Genomic DNA, 27,446 nt, shown 5'->3' on the forward strand with positions numbered 1-27,446 from the left:
AGAAGATGAATTTCAGAGTTCAAGTCCCATCAACCTAGAGAAGCTTGAAAAACACCTTAAACTTTCCATCTAAATCACAGGAGGCTATGCATTAGGAGTAAGAAACAAGTCATAGGATGACGGGATGTGACCTGGGACTAAAAGCAAAAATGTAGAAAGTAGAGCAACATGAAAAATAATCTTAAAATCAAGTTTCTTCATGATTAAGGTGATCCATTAGTAGTTTAACTGCCTGATTAAAAAAAAATGCAACTCTCTTCAGAGATAATGGAATCCCAAATCTCTACAATGTATTGATATAATGTCCCAGAAACAATAAAAAATTATTAGACAGGCAAGAAATGGAAAACTCTGACAACTACTATGGAAAAGCAGGCAATAGAAAGAGAAGTCAATAGGTAAACCAAGAAATAATAAAATCTCTGAAATTAAAAATTTATTGGATTGGTTTAACAGCAGATTAGACACTAAAAAAGAAAGAACAATTTGAAAACCCATCGATGCAAGCTATTGCAAACTGAAGTAAAAAAGAAAAAGATGTAAGAGATGTTCTATGGGACAATATCAAGCAGTCTAAAATATATGTGGTTGAGTCTTAAAAAAAAAAGAGAGAGAGAGAGAGAGATAGGGCAGCATGTTATTGGATACTATGGTAGCTAAAAGATTTCCAAATAGAATGAAAACTAGAAACTCAGTAAACCCCAAGAGAGAGAAACATAAACAAGCTACAGTAGGAATATGCTTCTTGCTCTTTCGTTCCACATCATCAAAAAGTATTCTATTTTCTGCAAACTGATCTATAGATTCAATACAATCCCAGTAAAAATGACAACAGGCTTTTTTGAGGAAATTGAAAAATTATAAAAGTTTGTGAAAATGCCAATTAACTAGAGTAGTTCAAAACAAAATCTGAAAAAGTAGAAAAAAGTTAGAGAAACATACAACTATATAATTAAGATAGTGTGAAAATGGAATAAGGACAGACAAATAAACCAATGAAACAAAATGAGACTCTCACATACAACATCAAGTGATTTTTTGCAAAGATGACAAGGCAACTGAATAGGTAAAGTCTTTTTCAATGAATTTTATTGAAACAACTGGATATCCTTATGAGCAAAAATTGAAACATGACCCCTAACTCATACACAAAAATAATTTGAAGTGGGTTATATATCTAAATGCAGAAAGGAAAACTATCAAAGCTCTAGAAGAAAACATAGAAGGAAATCTTTGCAATCATGAGGAAGACAACAATTTTTTATGTAAGCCTCATAGAGCAATTACCATAAAAGAAATTGTTGATAAATTAGGCATCATCAAAATTACAGTCAACTACTCATTTAAGGACATTCTCAATAAAATGAAATGGAAACCTACAGCCTGGGAGGAAAGGTTTATGATAGACATTCTCAATAAAATGAAATGGAAACCTACAGCCTGGGAGGAAAGGTTTATGATACAGAAAAAGAACTCTAATCCAGAATATACAAAATATTCCTACAAAAGATCAAACAACCCAAGTATCAAAATGGGCAAGTAACTTAAACAGACATTTCACACATAAAAAGATAAACAACAGCCAGTGAGCACAAGAATAAGATGCTTACAATCACCAGGCATCAGGAAATACGAAATGAAAGCACAAGGATATACTGCTGCTCAATTACTAGAGCAGTTTTAAAGACTAACAACACATTGTTGATGAGAATCAAGAACAACTGGTGCTCTTTATAAAATGCTAGCAAAAACGTAAAACGGTATGGTCACTTTAGAAAACAGTTTCTTGTAAAGTTAACTATGTATCTATGACCCAGAAATTTTACTTCTAGGTATTTATGCAAGCAAAATGAAAACATATGTTTACAAAGAGACTTGTAGGAAAATGTTCACATCAGATTTATTCATAGTAGCCAAAAATTGGAAACAATGCAAATGTCTATTAAGAAGAGAAAGGATTAGAAATTATGCCATATTTACACAAGGAATACTGCTCTGCTCTAAAACGGAACAAACTTTTGATACAAGCAACAATATGGCCTCAAAAACATTATAAAAGAAACCAGCCACTAAAGTAGGTATACTGTTTGATTTCATTACTATAAAGTTTAAATACAGGAGAAACTAATATTATATGATGATAGGGATCAGAACAATGATTTCTGAAGGGAATGGTAGAGGAAGTGACAGAAAAGAGATAAAAAGAACTTTCTGGCAAATGTAATTGTTTTCTATCTTGGTAGAGGTATATGTTACACCGGTGTATACAATTGTCAAATTTCATTGAATTGTACACTTAAGATCTGTGCATTTTGCTCCATAAAAAATTTTTGAGACACACAAAGAAGACAATGGATAATTCTGTCTGACCAGAGAATCAGAAGTTTTAGGAAAACAATGATACTTGAGCTTAACCTTAGTTATGAGGATGGTAATAACACATTTCTGTGGTACCTAGGGCAGTTAGAATAGAGATCAAAATAAGCTAATTTCTGCAAAAGTGCTTCAGAAAGCATAAATTCCTCTATAAATAAAAGATGTTTTCTTTTATTTATAGCATCAACTATAAATATTTTTAATATGACCATCAAAAATTGTTTTCTTTCTCCCCTTAGCCAAGCCGGTTTGCCATCTCTAATCCATAAGCTGTCCACTTCATGACTAGATAACTGTGGCAGACCATACAGCTACATGGTATCCCTGCCTTAACTCATCCCAATGTTCAGTCCGGTGTTTAAGCGAACACTAAACCGTCTCCCTGAAACCCTTCCTCTCTCCTACCATTCTTCATCCAGATCAACAATCCCAACTATTCATACAATCAAATCTCAAATCCTTTATGAGGCTAACAAAGCCCTCTGAAATTCAGCCTTACCTTCCCTACCTATACAAACATGTTTCCCATTATTCCTAAAGTCTATACTATTGCCGTCAGGACAGTCTCTTCATTATGTTTCCAAAATCCGCTCATTCATGCTGCCCACTATTCACTTGAAATATCTTTCCAACATCACTTTGCCCATCAAAACACTGACTACCTTTTCCATGCCACATTCACTGAATACTACTCAGCCTATATCTCCTCTGGCTGCCACCATATCTGTCTCCTATCATTCACAGGACAAACTTTCCACAGAAGTTGTCTCTTCTCACTGACTCCATCTTCTCAGCTCCTGTTCACTCAACTCACTCCTGTTTAGCTTCTTCCCTCACCACTCCACCAAGATGGTCAAGTCACCAATAACCTCTACATATCACCAAGCCCAAGACACTTTTTACTCATTTCATAACAATACAGAAGCGTTGGTAACCACTCCCCACTTCAAAGTCTCTCAATCCTTGGCTTTCACAGAACAGCATTCGTTTCTCTGAACTTTCCTCTATTTCTTTTGCAGGCTCAGCTTCTTTATCAATAAGAATATATTAGAGTGTCTTCGTATACAGTCCCAAGTCCTCACCTTTCTTTACTACTATACTTTCACCTGTGTCCATAGATTCAGTAACTCGTGATTGTATATCTCCAAACCCAACCTCTTCTGTAAACTCTAGATCTTGATATGCAACTTGACCTCTCTTCTTAGTTATCTTAAATGTGCTTCAGTATAACATGAACATGACTTTTTGCTCCTCCAAATCAGGTGTTTTCCCAGTGTTTCCTGTCTTTGAGAATGGGGCCACCATCCATACAACTTTCACAGCCAGTAATCTGAGAGCCATCAATCGACATTTATCCCATTATCCTCCTATCTAATTCATTACCAATCCCCTTACTTTTATCTCCTAAAACTCTTTCAAATCTCTCTAGTTCTCTTCATCTCCATGATCATCACCTAACTCCAACCTTCTATCCTCTCTCCTCTAGACTACTCTAGTAACTATCTAATTGGTTTACTCAGAACCTCTGTGGGATTCTTTCTATGGATTTTTTAATACTGAGGCCAACCAAGTCTTTTTTTAAAACTAAAATTCTATCGTGTTTCCTCCGTCCTTTACTATCCTTCTTTTGGCTCTCAGAACACCCAAATCCTTTCCATGGTCCACAGTGACTTCAAAGTCTGCCTAGCCTTAGTTCTCATCACTCTGACCCTTGCCTATAATACTTGCCTACAACAGCCTCATTGACTTTTCTTATATTCTTGTAAAGGCCAAGTTCTCTCTCACCATAAGGACTTTTTACTTGCCATCATCTCTGCCTAAATGCCATTCTTCTCCCTCCTCACCTTGTTGTCACCTACATTTATTTAGATCTTAATTCAATTGACATGACCTCAGAGAATCTTTCCCTGACCCCAATGAGGAGGTCATATCCCTGTTACACAATTTTTTGACATGAAGTCCCTCTCCCTCACAGCCATTATTACAATTGCAGTTTTATACCTACTCCTGTCATGACTTAATGTATATCTGGTCGGGCGTGGTGGCTCATGCCTATAATCCCAGTACTTTGGGAGGTTAAGACAGGTGGATCACCTGAGGTCAGGAGATCGAGACCAGGCTGGCCAACATGGTGACACTTTGTCTCTACTAAATATACAAAATTAGCCAGGTATGGTTAATTTTGTGTGTGCCAGAGAGGCTGAGGCAGGAGAACAGCCGGAACCCGGGAGGCAGAGGTTACAGTGAGCCGAGATCACCATCACTGCACTCCAGCATGGGCGACAGAGCGAGACTCTGTCTTAAAAAAAAAAAAAAAAAAAATTAATGTATATCTGCCTATTGGATTATAAACTCTATAGGGATAGAGCCCATGTAGGTTTTTGCTCTCATTTGCTCTCTCATTGCCTAGCACAGTGCCGGACACATAGTAAATGCTAATTTATTGGTTGATTATATGAATAAGCAAATGGACTAATGCATTTTTGCAGGGTTCTCTTTTTACATAATTGGTATTATAAAATTTATTAAGCAATGCCTTTCTAAATATTCCATGTATGTTATTTTTATATGAATCACATATTCCTCAGGATTATAAATGATATGCTTACTCTGCACACAGGAGTTTCAATACAATCATCCAGACAGAAAATCAATAATGAGGCATTGGACTTGAACTATATTTAAACCAAATGGACCTGACAGATATATATAAACATTCCACTCAAAGACGGTAAAATACATATTCTTCTCAAGTGTAGAGAGTTGAAGTTCTCAACACAGAATGTTCTGCAGGATAGATCAACTCTTAGACCACAAAGTAGGTCTTAACAAATTTAAAAAAATTAAAAGCATATGAAGTATATTTTCAAACACAAAGTTATAAAGCTAGAAATTAATAATATGAAGAATTTTAGAAAATTTAAGTATGTGGAAATTGAACAATATACTCCTAAGGAACCAATGGGTCAAATAAGAAATTAAAAGGGAAATTTAAAAATATCTTGAGACAAATGAAAATGAAAGCACAACACACTAAAACTTATAAGATGCAATAAAAACAGTTTTAAGAGGGAAGCTTATAGCAACAAGTGCCTACATGAAAAAAGAGGACCTCAAATAATCAAACTAACGTTACACCTCAGTGAACTAGAAAAAGAAGAACAAACTAAGCCCAAAGTTAGTAGAAAGAAGGCAATAATAAAGATCAAAGCAGAAATAAGTGAAATGGAGACTAGAAAAACAATTTTAAAAGGTCAGTGAAACTACGAGTTGGTTTTTGAAAAGATAAACAAAATTGACAAAACTTTAGCTCTACTAAGAGATAGAAGACTCAAACAAGAGTCAGAAATCAAAGAGGAGACATTACAACTGATACCACAGAAATACAAAGAATCATAAGATACTATTATGAACAATTAAAATCCAACAAACTGCCTAATCTAGAAGAAATGCATAAATTCGTAGACACATAGAGCCTACCAAGAAAATCTGAATAGACCAATAACAAATAAGGAGGCTAATCACTAACAAAAATTCTCCCATCAAATAAAAGTGCAGAACCTGATATTTTCATTGCTTCCTAATTCAATCTTTCTCAAACTCTTCCAAAAAATTAAAAAGGAGAAAAAACTTTCAAACTCATTTTAGGAGCCCAGCATTACCCTGATACCAAAGCCAGACAAGGACACTACGAAAAAAGAAAATTATCCACCAATATCCCTGAAAAATATAGATGCAAAAATCCTCAATAAAATATTTTCAAACCAAATTCAACAATGCATAGAAGGATAATTCACCATGATCAAGTGGTATTTATTCCTGAGATGCAAGGATTGTTCAATATATGCAAATCAAGAAATATGATAGACCACATTAACAGAATGGAGAACAAAAACCATAAAATCAATTCAAAAGATTCAGAAAAGGCATTTTAAAAATTCAACATTGTTTCATGGTAAAAACTCTCAACATATTAGTATAGAAGGAATGTACCTCAACATAATAAAGGCTATAACAAGCTCTAACACCAAACTCAAAGGTTAAAAAGTTGAAAGCTTTTCCTCTAAAATGAGGAAAAAGACAAAAATCCCTTTCTTACCATTTCCATTCAATTTCTGGCTGAAGTCCTAGCCAGAGCAACTAGCAAGAGAAAGGAAATAAAGCCTTCCAAATAGGAAAAAAAGGAGGTTAAATTGTCTCTGTCTGCAGACAGTATGATCTTCTATACAGAAAAAAACTAAAGACTAGACCAAAAAAACTGTTAGAACTAATAAACAAGTTCAGTAAAGTTGTAGGATATGAAATCAAGATATGAAAAGCATTTCTATAACAACAAACTATTCAAAAAGTAATCAAGAAAATAATATCATTTAAAATAGCAACCAAAAAAAAAAATCAGTACTTAGGAATAAATTTAACCAAGAAGCTAAAAGAGCTATACACTGGAAACTGTAAAACATTAACAACAGAAACTGAACAAGACACAAACAAGTGGAAAAATATCCTGTGTTCATGGACTGAAAGAATTAATACTGTTAAAATGTCCATACGACCCAAAGCAATACACAGATTCAATGTAATTTCAATCAAAATCCCAAAGACATTTTTCACAGAAATAGAAAAAAAAAATCCTAAAGTTCATCTGGAACCACAAAAGACTTCAATAGCCAAAGCAATTTTGAAGAAAAAGAACAAAGCCAGAGTCATTATACTACTAGATATCAAAATCTACTTACTACAAAGCTATAATAATAAAAGCAGCATGGTACTGGCATAAAAATAGACACATAGACAAAACATAATAGACAGCCCAGAAATAAAGCCACCATCTATACAGTCCATTGATTTTCAGCAAAGATACCAAAAACACACAATGGGGAAAGGGCAATCTCTTGAATAAAGGATGTTAGGAAAACTTTATATCCCATATCAGAAGAATAAAATTAGACACTCATCTCATACCATATATGCAAATTAACTCAAGATGGATTGAAGACTTAACTATCAAATCTGAAACTATAAAACTGCTGGAAGAAAACATAGAAGGAAAGCTGCAGGACACTAGTCTAGACAAAGATTTTTTGGATATGACTCCAACAGCACAGGTAACTAAGGCAGAAATTAACAAATGAAATTATGTCAAACTAAAAAGCTTCTGAACAGCAAAGGAAACAATCCACAGAGTGAAGAGACGACCTACAGAGTAATAAAATATATCTACAAACCATACACATAAGGGGTTAATATGCAAAATATATAAGAAACTCAAACAACTTGATAGTAAGAAAACAAATGACCAGATTAAAACATGGGCAAAAGATATGACTAGACATTCCTGAAAGAAATGACAGGCAAATAGCTAACAGTTACATGAAAGAAGGCTTAACATCACTAATCATCAGGGAAATGCAAATTAAAACCACAATAAGATGTTACCTCATAACTACTGGAATGCCTACTGTCAAAAAGACAAAAGATAACTGACCAAGATGCCAAGAAAAGGGAACTCTTGTACATTGTTGGTGAGGATGTAAATTAGTACAGCCATTATAGAAAATAGTATGGAGGGTCCTCAAAAATTAAACATCAAGCCGCCATATGATTCAGCAATTCCACCACTGGGTATATAGCCAAAGGAAATTAAATCAGCATGTCAAGGAGCTATCTGCATGCTGATGTTTATTGTTCACTATTTATAGTACCCAAGATATGGAATCAACCTAAGTGTCTATCAACAGATGAACAGATAAAGAAAATGTGGTATATGCACCCACTGAAATATTATACAGCCTTTAAAAAGAAAGAAGTATTGTCATTTGTAACATGGATGAACCTGGAGGATATTATGTTAAGTGAAATAAGTCAGACACAGAAAGACAAATGCTGTATGATCTATGATCTTACTTACAAGCGCAATGTAAAAAAGTCAAACTCGGCCGGGCACAGTGGATTCATGCCTGTAATCCCAGCACTTTGGGAGGCCGAGGCAGGTGGATCATGAGGTCAGGAGATCAACACCATCCTGGCCAACCTGGTGAAACCTCATCTCTACTAAAAATACAAAAATTAGCTGGGTGTGGTGGCAGGTGCCTGTAATCTCAGCTACTTGGCAGGCTGAGGCAGGAGAATTGCTTGACCCAGGGAGTTGGAGGTTGCATGAGCCAAGATTGCGCCACTGCACACCAGCCTGGTGACAGAGCAAGACTCCATCTCAAAAAAAAAAAAAAAAAAAAAAAAGTCAAACTCATATAAACAGAGAAAAAACAGGTGGCTAACAAAGGCTGGAGGGTAGGGACATTGGGGAGTGTTGGTCAAAGGACACAAAATTTCAGTTGGACAGAAGGAATAAGTTTAAGTGATCTACTATATATCAGGTTGACCACAGTTGATAGCAATATACTGTATATTTGAAAATCTCTAAGGGAGCAGATTTTAAGTGTTCTCACTGTAAAAAAAAAAAAAGTGACAAATAAGTTAATGAATATATGAAATAGCTTGACTTAGCCATTCCACAATGTATACATATATCAAAGCATTATCTTTCCTAGGCTATCTTTTTAAAAACTTTAAGTTGATTTGAAAAAAATGCTTTTGAGTCATTAGGTCTGATTGGCTATGTGAGCAAATACTTTAGGGTATACCTGGCAAATACTTGAATTGTCCATATTCTATATTACTGGTTAAAATGTAGAAATTTTTAAAAATGGGATTAAAGAGAAAGGCAAAGTCTCGTATACTACAAACATATTCAAGTTTTACTTGTCAATTTTTTTAAAAATTTAAGAAAAGAATTGCAATATAGTATTTATTTATTAGTTGAATGAATTGCTAGTATTCTAGGAAAAATAATCCCACAGGCTTATAAGAATATAAACATGAAAGGGCCTGTTGATCTAGCAAATAGCATTTTTCAGTGTTTTTATTAAAACTCATAGTAAAAATAATTTTTACATAGCGACTGAAGTGTATGTACATACGTGCAGACACGTACATACACAATACACAATTGAAAAAATTTCTCAGACTACACTTACTAAATGAGATGTACTCTACAATTTCTAATCTATTTCAATTTTGGCTACATTAGTCAAGATCTGTTAAATCAATTTCATAGCCCCATGAAGGGGTGTACCTTACGATTTTCAAAGCATGCTTTAAACAACTCTGCAAAGGCTTTACAAACTTCTCTCTCTCTGTAAACAGACGAGTTTTCAAGACATTTGTTAGGATTTGGATCATTCTAACTATTCCATATTAACTCTGCCATTAAAAGCATTACCCTGCCCCCATAATACTATTTTCAATAGCTCTACGATGGGAACATTCATACTCCAGCTCAGCAGGGTCCAGATATCACTACCCATTTGTTAATACATTATTTCACTTCCACTCCAGCAACTCTATGTAGTAACAAAATAACAAAAGCAACCATTAGCACAGCCCGTACTCTATGCTAGGTATTGGGTCTGATGTTGTACATGTTATCCCTAATCAGAAAACAACTTCATTTCCTCTTTTACTGATCACTCATCAGGCAATAAGTCAGAGACTCACAAAGCCTAGATTCCCAAGGTCAGAAGTGGCAACTAGAGCGCATGTTCCTTAAATTCTAACTCTTGACTAAAATAATTGCAAATTTAAACTCTTCCTAGTGGAAATTATACTACTTTTTTTTTTTTTTGCCTTAGATGGCAAAGTAGGAAGACTAAGAATGAAGGAAAAGTCCTAAAGCAACTCACTGCAGAACTAACTCTTCCTGTTAGATTGGAAGCAGAGTTGTTTGGGGAGAAGAACACAGAAGTTAAAATCAAAAGTAGGTAATTAAGACTTTGCCTTTCTCTTCAATCTCATTTTTCAAAATATCTACATTTTACCCAATAATATAGAATATGGATAATTCAAGTATTCACCAGGCATACCCTAAAAGTATTTACTCACACAGTCAATCAGACCTAACAACCCAAAGAGATTTTTTCAAACCAACTTAAAGTTTTAGACTAAAGGATCATCTAGGAAATACGCTCTAGATCTTGATGCTTGAAGTTGAAGTCCAGTAATTAAGACCATCAGAGTTAAGTCATTGGACTGTGATCATCAGACTTTACTTCGAGGCCTTAATTTTAACTCTATGCACTCTGAGTTTATGGAGGACAAACATGGAAACTGCTTTTACCATTTTTGAATATTTTATAAAACCATAGTTGAGTAAAGTACACATGGTGCTAAGTCTACTTTATATAAGATGTTATCAGGTGGTAAACATTTATAACAATCAATATACCACAAGGAGCCCTGACCCAAATATTCTCCCAGCACTTGGATCCTTCCTCACTACCAGTAAGGAAGTGTGGATCCTTCCACACTACCCAGTAAGTTTCTGTGAAACAGCTCGGGAGTTTTAATTAGGCTATTGGGTGCCTGATATACAAACTGGTGATAGTAATACCCACCATTCTGGGTATTTATGGAGACTAAATAAAGTAAATGGTCTTTATAAACTATTAGAGCAAAAAGTATTTATAAGCTATTATTATTATGTACAAGATTCTATTACTGGGTCATATATGCAGTGGTAGCTTGGTATGCGTGTGGCAGGGAAGATGTATATATTTATGTAAGAACCTAGAAAAAATAAACTGTTAAATGTTGACCCTGCAAACCAAAGCCTATAAAATTATATTTATCCCTGAGAACTAAACTACAGAATAAAATATTTGAGAAAAATGAGAAATAAAAACGAGAGGGAGACAGATTTCTTAATTAAGGCTAAATTAGATAGAATTGCTGAATATTAACTATCCAGAAGCTTCTTTTTAAAATTTCTCTATTTGTTCAATGAAATACTCTATGTGTTTATGAAATATTCATATAACTATTGCATTTCCCTGTAGTCATGAAAATTCTAATTTCAACAAATGAAAAATATATTATTAATAAATATTAAAAACAGAATAGCAAATTAATTAAAATTGCTTCCCAGAAAATTTTAATTTCCTTTAGCTTTAAAACATGTTGGGGAAAAGAAATCTGATTACAGAGGAATAACTTCTTTGCAAAGCAAATGAGTTACAAATCTAGAAAATGAGAGAATCTAGAAGATTTGGAAACATGATGCCTTTAAAGAAATTGCCCAGAATCTCAGTGACCATCACCACTCTTAAACACAAATCTTTACAGGGAAACCAATTCTGGTTTGTCCTCACACCTCTTAGAGGAACTTGAACCATTAATTCTGGAAAATTGAACTTTCCTTGAGATCCAGATTGTTTCAGTCCCTAAAGATGTTTACAAACATTTCATCTCCAAATGGATCAAACACACAATATGGTCCTCTATGAGGTGCCTAAGAATCACGGCATTATCCCCACCAGGAGGCAAGGATTTCAGAGGCTGTAATTCTATGTCAGCAGATTCTGGAATGCATCTACAAGGGGCTAAGACTTAAAAACAATCCATTATATTCATTCAATACCATGCAGCATCCTATCAGAGGTGAACATAAAATAAAGCAAGCACTTTTTCTTCAAGGGTTAGAGGGTTAAAAATGAATCAAAGACCCTTCATTCCAAATGGCTCCCTAGGGATTATTCCCAGTGTTTCTCAATCTTGACCACACAGTTGATTGGAATGGAAGTTGAGGGAGCTTGGAAGGGGCCACAGGATTTATTCATCCCAGTCCCTGCACCCCAAAGATTCTGTTTTAATTGGTCTTGAGTGGAACCCAGGCATGGATATTTATTGTTAAATCTTTCAGGTAGTTTTAATGTGCCACCAGGGTGGAGAAGCACTAATCTAGTGCAATAATTCCTAAATGCTAGCAGCTGCAATAGAATCTTGTCACGAACATCAAAAATAGAGATTGCTAAATTCTAATGCAGATGCTCTGAATTGACTCCCTCAGAGGTGAATACAAAAAATACAGACATAGAGGTAAGTCTCACACTCAGCCAAGTCTGGCACACTTTGATCCAGCACCTTGCTACTCAAAATATGGACCAGCATCACCTGGTAGTTTATTGACAATGTAGAATCTGGGACCCACCCCAGACTTTCTGAGTCAGAGCCTGCATTTTAACAAGATCCTCAGGTGACCCCAGAATGCACCCATCTTCTGCATCTTTTCCTTTCTTTTATGGATGGGAAAACAGACCAGGAAATTTAAAGGACTCATCCAATATAGGAAAAGAGTATCTGGTAAAGGAAAAGACAGAACCAGACCTCCTTTCTGTTCCATCAGTCTATATTTCTGAACTGCTGTCGACGCTTTTGTTTTGTTTTAATATAAGGAGGCACTTCCTCTTTATAGAGCAATTTCTTCGGACAAGAGGAAAATAACTACACTTAGGTTAATACTACTACTTATTAATCCCATTCCTAAAGCGATCATACACAAATCATGGGATCAATAATCCTGGCTGATAAACAATTCTGGGCAAAGAAAGGCTACATTCAGTCACTAAAGGCAATATAAAAGTATGTGGGATGTTTCCTCTCTTTCTATAGCAATTCCAGCAGGGAAAAAATGGTTTCCTCTGAGCTGCTCCAACATGATTAGACTGGTTTTGGGGGGGGTTTCTGTTTTGTTTTTATGATAATCATATCCTTCTTGGATCCAGATATCTTGTGTACATTAACAATGGTGGTGGGGAGGGGAAGGAAATGGGAGAAATCAAAGGATATAAGCTTGCAGTTATGTAGCATAAGTAAGTCTAGAGACCTAATGCACAACATGAGGACTACAGTTACTAATATTATACTTAATAATATTGTACTGTATGCTGAAAATTTGCTAAGAGAGATTTTAGCTCTTACCACACACACACAAATGGGTAAATATGGAAGATGATGAATAGGCTAATTTGCTGGACTGTATAATCATTTCACTATTTATATGTATATCAAAACGTTATGTACCTTAAATATATACAATTTTTAAGATGTGTAGGAAAAAAGTGTGGAACACCTTTTTAGGGAGTTAACCCTCTGACTCCCTCTCCTTTTTACGTTTTTATGCAAATTACCCCTAGAGAGAAGTATTTCAGAGGCCTAGCAGCTTTTAGGTATTTTAAGAAATGATAAGACACACAAATTTTAGAGTACGGGGGAAGAAAGAAAATGGAGTGGAGTTGAGAAGAAAAAGGGCTTCACCAAAAACAACAACAATTTTCACTAGTGTATATTTTGCCAAGCTCCAGGGCAGTGTCTCAGGAAAGCCAACTGCATTTTTCCCCGATTGTATTCATGTAGTTCTAACTTTGGAGAAGCACATCACCCAGAAACCATGGCTCTCGCTCAAAGCCCTCAAGCCCTGAACACAGAGCTCCTCCAACAGAAGCGAAGGGCAGGCAAGATGAGAAACCCAGATGAGGGCTATTTCAAGCTGTTCTTCCAGATCACCAGGGGCTTCAGTGAGGAGGGATCAGAGTGCAGGCAGTCACAGCTCCCACCCTCCACAGTGCTCTCATTCAAAGAACATACATTCCAAAACTTGATGCCTAAGAAGGAAAATCTGAAGCAAAGGAACCCGATAAAACCCATGTAGCGATCACTAACTTTCTCTAAAAGGAGCTGAAGAGGCCTTTACAACAATGCTCACTGTCAAATATTTATTATAAAGTTAGGTTTGGGGTTTGGTTTTATTCAAAAGTTTAGTTTCTTATCCAAATCAGTCTCTTATCAAAATCTGAAACTACATGTTTCTAATCCACAAGAGCGACCAGACTGTCCAAGCTAACTACCTGGCTCTTTTCTGAACTCTGCAAGTAGAATGTGGAAATCACATCTGTACACATTTTTGAGCTAAGCTGTCTTTGGCTGCATTCTTCTTTTCTTCATGGGAAAGAAAAGGGAGCTAAATGACAGTGATGATGCAGATGGTCTTTAGAGTTTCATTCCAAGCATGGCCTTCCTCCAGTTTCTCCCATCGCAAGGATATCTTCCCTTCCACCATCTGCATGTAGATGCTTGAGCCAAAACCTTGGGAGTCATCCTTCACACCTCCTCATCCATATCATCCAATCCATTATTAGATCCTAATAATTCTACCAACAAAACATATCTAATGCATCCATTTCTCTCCAGCTCCACTACTACCATCCCAGGCCAGACCACCATCATATCTTGTTTGGACTATTGCCCAGAGACCAGACCTAACTGGTCTCCCACTCTTGCTCCTCCTCCCTTCAACTATTACAAAAGTAGCTTTTGGGACCATGAGATTTTCCCACTGCACTAGGAATAAAACACAAATCTTTCCCCTGAATAGTTAGACCCCTGTCACTCACCCTTATCTACCGTCTTTCTTCTGGTTTCACCAAAGGCAATCCAGCTGCACTAGTCTTTAAGCTTCACAAACTTAGCCATTCATTTTCTTTTTCTCCTTAGGAATGTTTACATGTTTTCTCTTTGCCTGAAATATTCTTCTTTCCACCTATCCTCTTGTTACCTCTCACTTTAGGTATCAATTGAACATTACTTCCTTAGAAAGGCCTCCCAATCAGAATTAGATCCCGTTACACACGATCATCACACCCTCCTCTTTGCATCCAAAATGCTTACCACAATTTGTAATGACATATTTGATGTGGGCTTGGGGAATGCCTGCCTCTCCTACCAGACTCTGAGTTCCACGAGGTCAGGACTACGTCTATTTGTTCACTACTGTACACTCACAAATGTTATATGACTATATCAAATAACAAATTCTGATTCCTATTTAAAGTCATACAGTCAGTCAATAAATAGTTATAAAGCAATGCTTAGACATTGTTAAGAATGTAGATAAGGATCATGGCAGGTTTTGTTTTTTTTTTCCAAGAAATTGACAATAAGTTTAAAAAGGCGGGGCAGGGCGGGGGGACAGGTGTTGCCAAGCGGATTTTCCCGCACTTTGAATGGCATCTGGAAACTTGTGAATTTAAATCACGCAGTCTATATTATTTTTTAAATGTGTCTTCTGGATGAGTGATATCTATAGATCTATTTACATTTCATAAAACAATAATAGTGGAACAATCTGAAGCATATATAGTAATTGTATTTGGGTTAAATAAAATCTTGGGACAGATGGCTAAACAAAAGCATAAATAATGTATATGTCATGTCCACATCCACAATGTCGATCTGTGGTATGTGCACCATCCATTTCTATGTCAATGACAGACTATAAGGCTGGTCTCTTTCATGTTCTTACAAAATACACCTTTATCCTACAATAATCCTCTAGCAATATAGCAAGTGTGCAGACATGCGTTGTACCTGCCATAATGACACTAATTATTATACAATGATATTGGCAACATTAAGCAGACCATCACTGTGGGAGTTTGAAATATGCAAAAAATATCTGTTAATTTATTCAAACTTGTTCAGCTGTCATCATAGATAAAAATATGCTTCCACTTTCTCTCTCCTTCACTATCAAAGGTACATTTTTCAGTTTCTGTGTTTCTTTGATGGCATTAACTTTATTTTTTCATCAAGCCAAAGTGGTTCAAAATGCATGCGATATTTTAACATATATTTCTGAAATTCTAGTGGTAGGCATAAGAGCAACCTCGTTATTTAAAAAAATTTCTCCACAAAATGTTCAACAATTCAGTCTTTCTACTTTTAATAGTTGGTGTTTTGTTCATGAAAAAAATGAGTTTCTAAAACATAAAACTGGTCAGAATCATTAGAAGCAAAATATAACTGCAACAATGACCTATTTCATTCATAGCATCATAATATAACAGAAACTTTCACCCTGATATAATAAAATTTTCCTAAATTTTATTATAATGAAATTTCTTAAAATATCTGAAGCCATAAGACTTATACTAGTTATATAATCTTAGGGAATAAAAGCTAAATCAGTCAAGATGTATTTATAAGTGAAACAAAAGTATATATTTAATAGTCAAGCATCATTTTAAATCCTTAAATACTTTTGCAAATTGACTGCATCTTTTCTGAAGAGATTATATATTTTCTTTGAAGTTACCCTTCTATGGCAATTAAACTCTAATGGCAAGATAACTGATGAAAAACTTCAATTAAAAAGCTGGTCCAACCTGCACACGTGATAGAAAAACAGGAGGCTTTTCTGAATGCATTCACAATCCATTTAATTTTCTAAAGCTTTCTCCTATATTTTTTTAAAATTTCTACTCTCTATGCAACAGGAGTTAATTGTTTAAGAGAAAGATACAGAGCTACAAATTCAATTCATTTCTCTCCTCTGGCCAGATTTCACTAAACTGGTTATAAGAAGATACTGATGTTTCTGCTTTATTCCTCAGTTTCTCCAAGAATTATCAGGTAGGGAAGCAAACAGAACTGATACTTATTTTGCTCTAGGCAGTAGGTTTTTGTTGGGATGTGGGGATGGACAGGGGTGGGTTGTTTGGTTTTGGTTTTGGTATTCTCTCCAAAGTAAGCCCTTAGTAAATTGAACTCAAATGCTTTTAAGCTCAGATCCCCCTATTTCTGCTGGGAAATTCCCAACTATTTCTTGCTCTCTTCAGGTTAAAAAAAAAATCTCCCCTACCTTACTTTATCTAGAGAAAATATTAAAAAGTGAATAGGTAGCAAGTCCTTACTATGATGAGGCACAGAGGGAGATCTACTCATCTGCGACTTCACCAAATCTTCTCAGCAACCCAACAAGGTGAATGTCCCAATTCTGGAGAGACTCGGTGTGTCACCCAGAGTAACGGCTAGACAGGGGTCTCTGCTGTCAAGAACTCAACACCTTTGCTCTTTCTATCCCAGCACTGTGCCTGAGAGCACAGTTGAGAGCACTGCTCTGTGAGCCTTGGAAATGCCCTCATAGAGTTCCAGAAAGATTACCTTGATGATGGTTGCTCTAGTGAGACAGAACTTGCTTTAGGAATGACCAAGGAGAATGTGTTACACATTTCATTCCTCCTTCTTGGAGACCTTTTGTTTCTGAGCTCAGTTAATGAGGCAACTCTTTCCTTTTGACCCGTAGGTCTTTCTTTGGTCCATCATAGTTAGACATATAGGCTGCATACAATGTCAGTTATGGACATGCTCCATGCCTTCAGATGAGTCAGTGCAGTAAATGGGCATGAATTAACTCACTCTGCACACAGCACTTACAGGAGACACAAAAGAAAGCTAAGGATTGATAATCCAGTTGGAAAGTAAAACTAATGTTATACTGAATGGAAAGTCAAAGATGACCCTAACATTTCTAGATTCAAAACAAAAATACCAAAGACACTTTGGATAGAAACAGGAAGATACCGGGAAAAAAAAAAAGTCAATCTGAGGCCAAAAGCAAATAAATTCTATTCAGCCTACAGTGAGTTTTAGATGACTTTTGAGTAGTACAAGAAAAGAAATCTTGTATACCATTGGAAACACAGACCTGCAGCACAGAGAAGATAAAGTTTAAATTATGGCAGAAGACAAACTTTCCCTGAAAGGTAGGATGGAGATGTAAGAAAGAAAGTTGAAGGGAGAACTTGTGTGACTACTCCTTCAGGAAGGAAAAGTAGAGGCGAAAGGAGGAGAAGAACAAAAAGGGAACCCAGTAGAAAGGGCAGGAGAGCGTGTAGACTCATGACAGCTAAAAGATGAATGGTGGAGAGGGTAAGCGAGTATAACTGCAAACCCTGCAAAGCCACAAAAAATATGGACCAAGAAAAGGTCTTAAGATTTACAAGAAGAATGCACACTTGTAATTTTCTAGGAATTTTTCAGCATTACGGAGTAGAGAGAAATTAGTTGAAAAGAGGCGCAGAAAGAAATGGTGATTAAGAATTTAAAATATCAACTATAGATAGTGCATTCAAATATTTAAACAACTAAATGATAATAATAACTAATGGCATGATATAATGTTTATTATATGCCAGGCACTGTTCTCTGTACTTACATGTATTGCCTAACTTAATCCTCACTCTAACCCCATAAACTAGGTACTATTATTACCGTATTTGATAGATAAGGAACTAGGTACAACTAAGTTAAGTCATTGAGCTAGTAAGTATCAGAGCCAGGACTCTAATGCAGGCCTCTAGAACCTAGTAAATATGCACACTGCTCTCCACAGAAAAACAGGAGAAACATTGTTTTTGTCCTTGTGTTCATTATGAATCTCAGTGCTAGATCCATGCCTAGCACATAGTAGGTACTCAATAAAATTTTGTCACATTAATGGATAACTAACTAGAAAGGGCATGAGAGCCAAGTAAAAGGATCAGCATTGTATTTAGGAGTCTTTATTCTGGGACTTTTTAACCCCTATTGTAGAACCCCTCTATTTTTTTCAGTGCTATAATTATATAAAAATAAACTCATTGTGCTTTCATTTGCCCTCAAATTAAAAAAAAAAAAAAAAAAAAAAAAAATCCCAGGAGACCAAAAAGGGCTTAGAGAAAAGATTAGGAGAAAGGTTAACTTTTCCCCTCAATCCAAGTGAGTTGTTCAATTTTTAGATTTTTAAATATGGCACGCTGAAGCTGGCCCTGCAGTCTCTAAAAATCTAAAACTCATTTCCTCTTCTGCTGGATACTGCACAGGGCTATAAGCTGCTCCCCAAGGCAAAACTCATTCAGAAGGTACTTAAGTAGGTAAGGATTGATTCCCAGAGATAAAACTCACCATCAATAACTCCTAACTGCAAAGTTGTTAAAATAATTTAGTTAGAATCTACAAATTTTTAAGCAGTTCTTTCTGATATAAAAGAGTCCAGCTTTCAAGCTCTTGATGATTAAAATTAAAATGGTAGACATATTTCAACTGTACCTCAATTTGGAATAGGAAATGAGCAAGGGATCCATTTCATATTCCTTTGTCATCCTCTCAGAACACTGTCTGATTTGCCCTATGCAGTTTGGTTTCTGTTTTCAGATATATCCATTGATTAACTAAATAGTTTTAAGTATGTAATTACTTATTTAAGCTCACTTAATAGATTTAATCAGCATTGGCTTGGGGGAAAAATTAATTACGGTCTTGGTTACTTTAGGAGACTAAAATCAAAAAAAGCATTTATGCAACAAATACTTACTGCTGTGTGCCCTGCACAGTGGAAGACAGAATTGTCTTTTTAAGATACGACCCATATCCTCAAGGAGCTTAGTTCACATACCAAAATTTTCATGACTTTCCAATTATATGTCCTTACATCTACAAACTGCTATGATTGTGCACATAAGCTCGGACCTCAAATTGCATCTCTTTTGAGGTCCACATGAGTTTGTACTCAATAGTTATATTTTTGTAATGGGATCAGACCCAAAAGGAAAGAGAAATCTATTTGTAATCACATTTCACATAGCTTTCTAGCCACACTTTCTTTCTAAATTACTGTGCTCATTAATTTTCTTCTTTTTCCTTTTGGCAACTTAATATATCACAAAACTACTATCTAGAATGTATATAAAACATGTCTCTTTACTAGGTAATAATATCCACATATAACCAAATATTAAAATGATGTCTAAAATACACACTGATTTATGTGACAATAGTTTCTACTGCCTCCATTTGATCAACTATATTTGAAGACTCAGCCTTTCTAACATACAACTTCTATATTATATAAAATATTTAAATGATTCTTTTTAATCATCTTTAAATGATAAAAAAAAGTTGTGTCATGTATTATTAAGCTATTTAGTGAAAAATGCTGAGGAATTTTTTTAATTCTTCTTTGCTATTGGTAAAAGAACCTGTTTCATAAATGTCCATTTCTAGAACACATCAACACTACTTTCTTTGACCTCAATTTCCACAACAATAATTGCCACTGGTTTTGGATTGTGATTTGTTATTCATGTTTATCTGATTCACAGATCTTTTATTTATAAAAGTACTTTAAGGCATATTTCAATTTTTCCCATTAAAACCAATTTTGTGTGGAACATTTCAAAGCATCTCTTGATATATGGTTTCTAATCCTACCGAAAAAAAAAAAAGAATTGCCTTAAACCAAAATTCAGATTTACCGACTAACAGGAAACAAAACCTCTTAAAACAGTCTATCCTTAATCCTGTGTTTTTTGGAGTTTAATAATTTGAAGAACTTTAAAAATAATATTTAATAATTTTAAATAATTTAGGTTTGTATTTTATTTTTAAAATTTGGCTAAAAACAAAATACTAGAATCACATAACATCCAGAGGAAGTAACTACAAATTTCTAAACTATCTTTGGACAAAATTAAAGCACTGTTATGAACTGATTCTATTTCACCAATTCAATATAAATTATATAAAGATGTCTCATAGAGAAAAATTCTGTTCAAGTGGGAAATAGGTAGTCTCCTTCTGAGTATGAAGCACTATGAAGTTAAGCACGAAGTTTCTGCAAGACTTTATATTTCATATACTGTATGTATACAAAATGCTAAAATTGTATATTACAATAAAATTTTGCTTACGTGCTAAAGAAAATGCTCTATTAGTCTAAAATGTATTTAAATCCATTTATTTACAGAAACAATTTTTATTAGTATCACATTCGTGTAGTTATAAAATGTTGATCACTATCAACTAAAATAAATTTTAATAATTAATATAATAACCTTTTTTTCATTTAACTTTCCTGCATGTCTTATATTTTAGATATTTTCTTCTAAGAGGACCAACTAACTACATTGACTCCCTTCCAGTCAAATTTGGGGGGGTGAGCAAGTTGCGGGAAGAGGGAGGAGAGAGAACAGAAAAAAGAGAAAAATATTAACTACTTGGTTCACCTGTGACAGAACCCAGAGTGACCTCTTGTGGTAAATACTAACTACAGTACTTTGGTGAACAATATCACCTTTTCCTGGGCTACACTCTGAAGAATGCAGAAGCATTGTTCCACCAAGCTAAGAAACTTGGCTGTGACTCAAAAGGAAAGAAAAAGATAAACACTCACTAAACTAAAGGGTTTCTTTAGGAAATCTACTCAGTCGCTATACATTAAAATAATCATAGCTACTCCCTTCTATTAAAAATAGCGTTTATATGGTCCTTTTAGTAGGTCAGTTACAAGGTGGCTAGGTAAATGGATTTCTTACACATCTTACTTCTGGAATCAAGCAAAAGACAGATGAAAAGGGGAAGACAACAGTATCTTGGAATAAGCAGCCCTCTATCAGCAATGTGCTGCATTCATTATGTAACAGAGTGTGGGAATCTAAGGCAAGGGACAATCTTGTGGCTTATTTATAAATATAATTTAGGAAGTGGTCAGTATAATTTCAACCTCTTTGATATTTTAAACGTTAAAGAGGTACATTATAAGACCTGAGTAAACCAATGCTTCAAAAACACTGTGTGGTTTTATCAATATTTCCTGAAGAGTGTCTTAGATGTTAAAGAAAACCTTTCAAGAAAAAATGTCAATAACTTTATAACAACAACCACCAAAATAAAGTCCATTTGCTTTTCATCATTTCTTCTAAATTGGCTAATTTCAAAAGTTATTATTCCTTTTTTGTTCTGTATATAGATCACTAGTTCGGTTTTCTCTGTTACAGGTTTCTTTTAAGACCTCAGTTTGTACAAATGTCAATTACAGCATGAAAATAATTTTGGAGTTTTCTACAAGTAAGAGATAGTTGAGTATTAAAAAAAGTGCTTGTGCAACCTAGCCATCTCAAGCAGAATGAAAAATTGAGGATATTGAGCTTCTCCTTCCCAAAAGGTAAGTGGTTCATAAAATACTACCATCTCTATTTTCTTCTTTCCTGAACTCCTTTTTTCCCCAAAAAGAAAAACACTTCTCATTTTCCACAAAACTGAAATAAACTTCCAATTTTTCATAATGCTTAAAATATTAAATAACAATAATTAATTTCTAGGTAAGGGATATTAATTTGTAGTTAAAATTTTTCAAAATAGCAATCCAGTTTACTGTCACTCAAATGAATCATTTCTGCCTACTTGTTAAGGAATTGAAGACAGCATATGAGTAAAATGTGCTGCCCAAAGACAAAATCAAGGTCTTTGAAATATTTTTTGTCTTTTGAATCTAAATTTTAACCTAAAAGTCCTAAAAACAGTTACTTTCTTCCAGACACTTAACCTCTACCCACAAGTTTACTGCTCCCTAGAGCCCAATTTAGATTAACAGTTTGCATAAATAATTGAAATTTAAATAAAGGAAGGTATCTTAATAATGTTCTAGATACAAATCTAGTCTGTAAGCCCTTGGGGCAGGGGTCTTCTAGGAGACATTGCTCAGATGTAATGAACTCACCACACAGTCCTCAAACCTTCCTTACTAACGACTTATTTTGATTGTACTAGCCAAAAATTTGTCTAAACAGTCCTATAGCATTTATACTTTAACCTTTACAACTTCTTAGAATAATAGCACTATGCTTATTTACTAGAATCACATGCTAAGAATTATTATAATTCCTTTTGTCTAGAAATGATCTTATCTTTTATCTTAAAACTTAAAAGAGGAATTCCTCGCTGCTTTTGAGATTTGGCTATAAAATGTGTGTGTATCCATCCTACTCAGTAGCCCTCGTTATTTATTTTATAGACTTCGAATCACCAGTAAAAACTTGTAATGCTCGCTCACAACAGACTGAGTCAACTAAATAAGGAAAATAAAAATCTAATCCCAAGAGGTGTGATATAATAGCAAATAGGTTATAGTTGCTACTCTGGAGCACAGAATACAATGCTGTTATTCTGGGAAACTGCATCTAAAGAGTTTGGGCTTTATTAGGAAATCCTTGGGTATAAAAGTGATATTCAAATATGCCACACTTCTTGCTCTTGTTCCACATCATCAAAGAGTGTTCTGGTAAATTTATAACTGGCTGAGATTTCAGTTCTTTAGTGATATCTATGGACAAATAAATGCCTCACGTTTTCTCTTTGTGTCCATTTCCCTTTCATGTCCCATAACCTCTCTCTCCCCCAACCCACCCTTTCTCTCTGCTCTGTGTGTTTTGTTTCCACATCTGTGTTTTGCTCCTTGTGTGCAAGAGAGAGAAAAAGAGTTTGCTTCCTCTGTGTCCGTAGGGTGGTGGACACACTTTACAGACAAATCTCAAAATAGGAGAAGTAGGAAATTCCTCTTTTCAGTTTTCTGGATGGATACCTGACCATCTGAGTGTTTACCTATGTGTCTGTGTATTATCTGTGTATCTCTCAATATGTATTTCTACATTGAATAGCTGATTCTCTCTATAAGGTCTGATCTTTTCATAAGAAGAAAATGACGTTGAATCAGAAAGAGCTTTTCTTGGGGTTCAGATAAAAAGACAATGCTAGCCTCTGTTTCTTCAATTGTTAAATAGATTGGAAGTGCTGGCTTCTTTTCTTTCTCTTCCTACTAAAGCTCTGCCAACACTTCACTTTCAATGTTGTTAAGTTAGGGAATAATGAAACCTTCAAAGTGACAAACCTGATCCATCTGTGAGAATCCTGAAGGGAATTTTCTATTAGTCTCAATTAAATAATTTCTCACGATAAATTTTTCTATTTCTCTTCCAAATCATATAGAAATGACAACTGCGGGATATTCCCCCAGGAATGTATAGACAATTTAATACCACAATTCTCAATTTCTGAAGTTCTTTCTATAAAAAGGTACTGAGATGTTTCAGTATTTATCACATACACCTGTATATATACTTACTACAAATATCTAACACACTTCAAACAGTTCAGGTTCTTTGAGCAGTGGTATTCAAAGTTACCCATCAGCAATTAGAGGTGGCATGTAAATGCCAGAACAGAAAAATTTTCACTTGCACTTAGTTTTATCCAGGAAAGAAACATTTAACCAATGAAACAATTATGAACATGAAATGTAAAAAAGACAAAATATTACTTTGAGTGGTAGATATAAAATGGAGGCAACAGAAACAGACATTTCTAAGCCACCTAAGGTAAAGCTTCATTTCATAATATATCTACAATTTCTAAAAATTCAAAAAACTATCTCATAGTTTCACAGCCTATATAAGAAGCTTCAACCAAAGTTGCTTCATTAGTAAAGTTTAGTCAAAGGATTCTCATGTTCTTTCTCCTTATCAAGCAGAGCAATCGTAAGCCTGGAGATTTGATTTTTTAAGGCCTTCTCTGAAAAGTCCTCTCATAGACCAAACTGCATGGAGTTGAAATAACCCAAGAGGATGAGAAAGCTGAAATAAGACATATACTTAATTAATTCCAATAACCCTTACATTTCTCCCAAACTGTTTTAAGAATAACATCCTCTTGTATTACAGGTTTAGTATAATATTAATACAAGAAGGTAATGTATAAGTATAAAAATTCCCTACCATTATGAATTTATATAACTCAAAAATATTACGGGTATTTAAAAGAATACTAAGCCAGACCCTATTAGCTATTTTTTCTAACCCAAATACAACACAACTGCTTTAGACTTGTATTGTTTCAGGCGTTGGCCAAAATGAAGAAATAAAGTTTAAAACCTCAAATTAAAAACAAATACCAAGTCAGATATTTAGGGGAAATACTTTGAGACACTTAAATACAGTTAGTCTCAAAATGAGGGGAAATATTTGCAAGCATAGTCTTAAAAGAGATTCTAATCTAAGAATTCGTATAATCTAATCTACCATTTAGGTAAGGATCATTTATTTAATCATTTGTTATCACTTCAGTGTGCCTCTGTCTTTCTGTGTGCCTCCAGCTAGGCAGGGAGACTCTTAGGAAGACGGGATGTGTATTAATTAGTTTCTTAATCCCAAGTAACCACAGAGTGTCTTTGGTATAAGGCACCCAAATAAATATTGTTTCATTGAATGAATAAACAAGGTACTGTGGAACTGCATAGAGTATTTCCATTGCTTTGTTCCAAGCTCTACTCTACTCCATATACAGAAATGTCTTTTTCATTATTCTCCAAGCAAGAGATCTCAAAATAACAGCCTCTGAAGGAAAAACTTTAAAAGATATTCAACATATCTTACATATGAAGTTTAAAATTATACAAAAGAATTAAAAACAAGTAGAAAATGCAGATTTCAGTAAGATGCAAAGTTTATAAGGTCTTAAAATGTGGAAATGTACAATCATTCCCATCCTGAATATCTTGTAGGGAATGAATGTATAAATGGACGGTATTTTAAAGACACATTAAGGCAAGAAAACTAACGTCAGAAGCAATGTAAGATGGCATCTTTTTGAATTTTTTTCTAATTGCATTAAAAGCATAACAGCTACTGCTTCACTTCTATGTTTCTAGTGTTTAAGTCAAACGAAATATATAGACTAATACACAATGAAAAACATAGCAAGAAGAAACTTTAAACACCAGTTTGTCCACAGTAACTGCCTTCCCATCTTTCAATCCCTGAACTCTCTTTTCTAGGTTCAACCCCAACTACTCTCCTCAGCACAAAGCACCTTTCCCCGTGCCCGTGAGGGCCAAAAGCCTTTCCAGAGATTTAAATCTTGTTAAGTAGCCACTTTCGCAGCCATTCCCAACTTGAGGGAAATCTTTCCCCTGAGATCAACTCAGAATTTGGTCAGTCCCTGCTGCCCACTTTGGGAGAAAATGTGGGAGAGGGAAGAACAAGAAAAATAAAAGCAAAACTCAACTCTATGCTCCAGGTGTACCTACTACACCCTATCCAACCCTTTTCTTTCCTCCAGTTCTGGGCTCTGGACAGGTGGGAGGGGGGGAGTGAGGATGCAACTAACTTTCCTCCACCACCTCATTGCCACCCCCACCCCCAAATCCAGCCCAACTGGTAACTGAAACCACCAGGTAAGGCTGCCTGCATCCCCCTCCCCCCTTGGGAGAGGCTTGGGATGCGGAGGACGGGGGGCGCGTGTGGGCGGGATGGAGGTGGGGGTGTTCTGAACTACAACTCTCCTTACCACTGGAGCGCCTGACGATGTTCTCCAAAAATGTGTTCTGCGGTGCCACCAGCCCTCTCTTACCCCCCGGCATCCTGGGTGTGGAGAGCAGCGGCCAGGATCCGCGGCGGGGGAGGGGGGGATGCAGGAAGAGAAGGTGGAGGAAGAGGAGGAAAAGGTGGAAGAGAAGATTGAGCCGAAAGAAGAGGGGGCGCGGCGGCGGCGACGGGGTCCCCTGACTGTGTCTCCAGCCCGACTCGGATGAGCAGCTCTGGGGAGGAGGACCAGGCAGTTCATGGTAGTAGCGCTCCCCCGGCCGCCGCTGCCCAGACTGTGGCGGTGCCGCACACGGGGCTCGGGAACTGCAGGCTCCGCGGGGCACAGTGCGCCTGCGCCGCCCCCGCTGTCGCTGTCCCGCCGGTGCTGATGCTGAGGCTGCTGCTGAGGCTGCTACCGCGGCGGCCGGCGCCCGGGCGCGGGCTCCGCATCTCTCCCCCTGCCCCGCGCCCCGGGGCCGGGGGAGCGCAAGAGCAAACTCAAGCCCCCACTCCCCCAGGAACCCCTCAGCTCACACCGAGACCCTTTCCTTTCCCGCGCCTTCGTCTCCGGGTCTCCTCGCCCACCCCCTCGCGCAGCGAGCTCCCCGCCGCCCAGCGCAGCCCAACTTCTGCTGGGCTGTGCGCCTGGTGGTTGCTCCTCTCCCCGGAGATCGAGGCGGGCGCTCGCGGTCCAGTCGGGCCCGTGGAGTGGGAGAGGCGGGTGCCCGAGAGAGCGGTGGCCAGTCGGAGGCTCACATCTCAGCGTCTCCCGCTCGGGTCCGGGGCCGGGCTGCTGGCGCGGACGCGGTTCCCCGGGCGGAGTTGCGGACGGGCTCGCGCTCCAGCCGAGGCTGAGAGCCGGGCAGGGACTGGCTGGGCGGCGCGCGGGGACGCAGAGCAGCCACCTGACGCTGCTACCGCCCCCCTCCGGGCTCCGGCGCCCGAAACCTTCCTGAACACTGGCGCTTTCCGCACCGCCCTACCCCACCCCCGGAGCGGGAGCGCGAGCTCGGGAGTCCGAGCGCGCGGCAGGCTCCCGGAATGGCCCCGGCGACCCGGGCCGGGCTGGGCGTGTTGGGGGAGGGGGCGGCCGCCCAGGGGAGCTTCCTTCAGGGCCGCTGAGCGCAGGAGGCGAGCCGCGAGCCTGCCACCGCTGCAAAGTTCTGGGAAAGGTTGCACTTGATGCGAAGAGTAGGGGGAGAGGGTGAATAATTCCCACCCGAGAGA

At 36.8% G+C, this 27,446-nt stretch overlaps 1 protein-coding gene across 1 annotated transcript in view; it reads right to left on the bottom strand.

The window, feature by feature from the left end:
- Nucleotides 1-26,347, bottom strand: part of KCNH5 (potassium voltage-gated channel subfamily H member 5) — a 357,848-nt gene extending 331,501 nt beyond the window's left edge. The window contains exon 1 of the mRNA XM_012464182.3: nt 26,203-26,347. Within this exon, the coding sequence (XP_012319605.1) occupies nt 26,203-26,275 (73 nt within the window). The 5' untranslated portion in view covers nt 26,276-26,347. The remainder of the gene's footprint in view (nt 1-26,202) is intronic.
- Nucleotides 26,348-27,446: the final 1,099 nt, after the last annotated feature.

The sequence above is a fragment of the Aotus nancymaae genome, unplaced genomic scaffold (genome assembly GCF_030222135.1).
Source record: "Aotus nancymaae isolate 86718 unplaced genomic scaffold, 86718_ANA_hifiasm-v0.15.2.pri h1tg000011l, whole genome shotgun sequence".
Taxonomy (NCBI): domain Eukaryota; kingdom Metazoa; phylum Chordata; class Mammalia; order Primates; family Aotidae; genus Aotus; species Aotus nancymaae.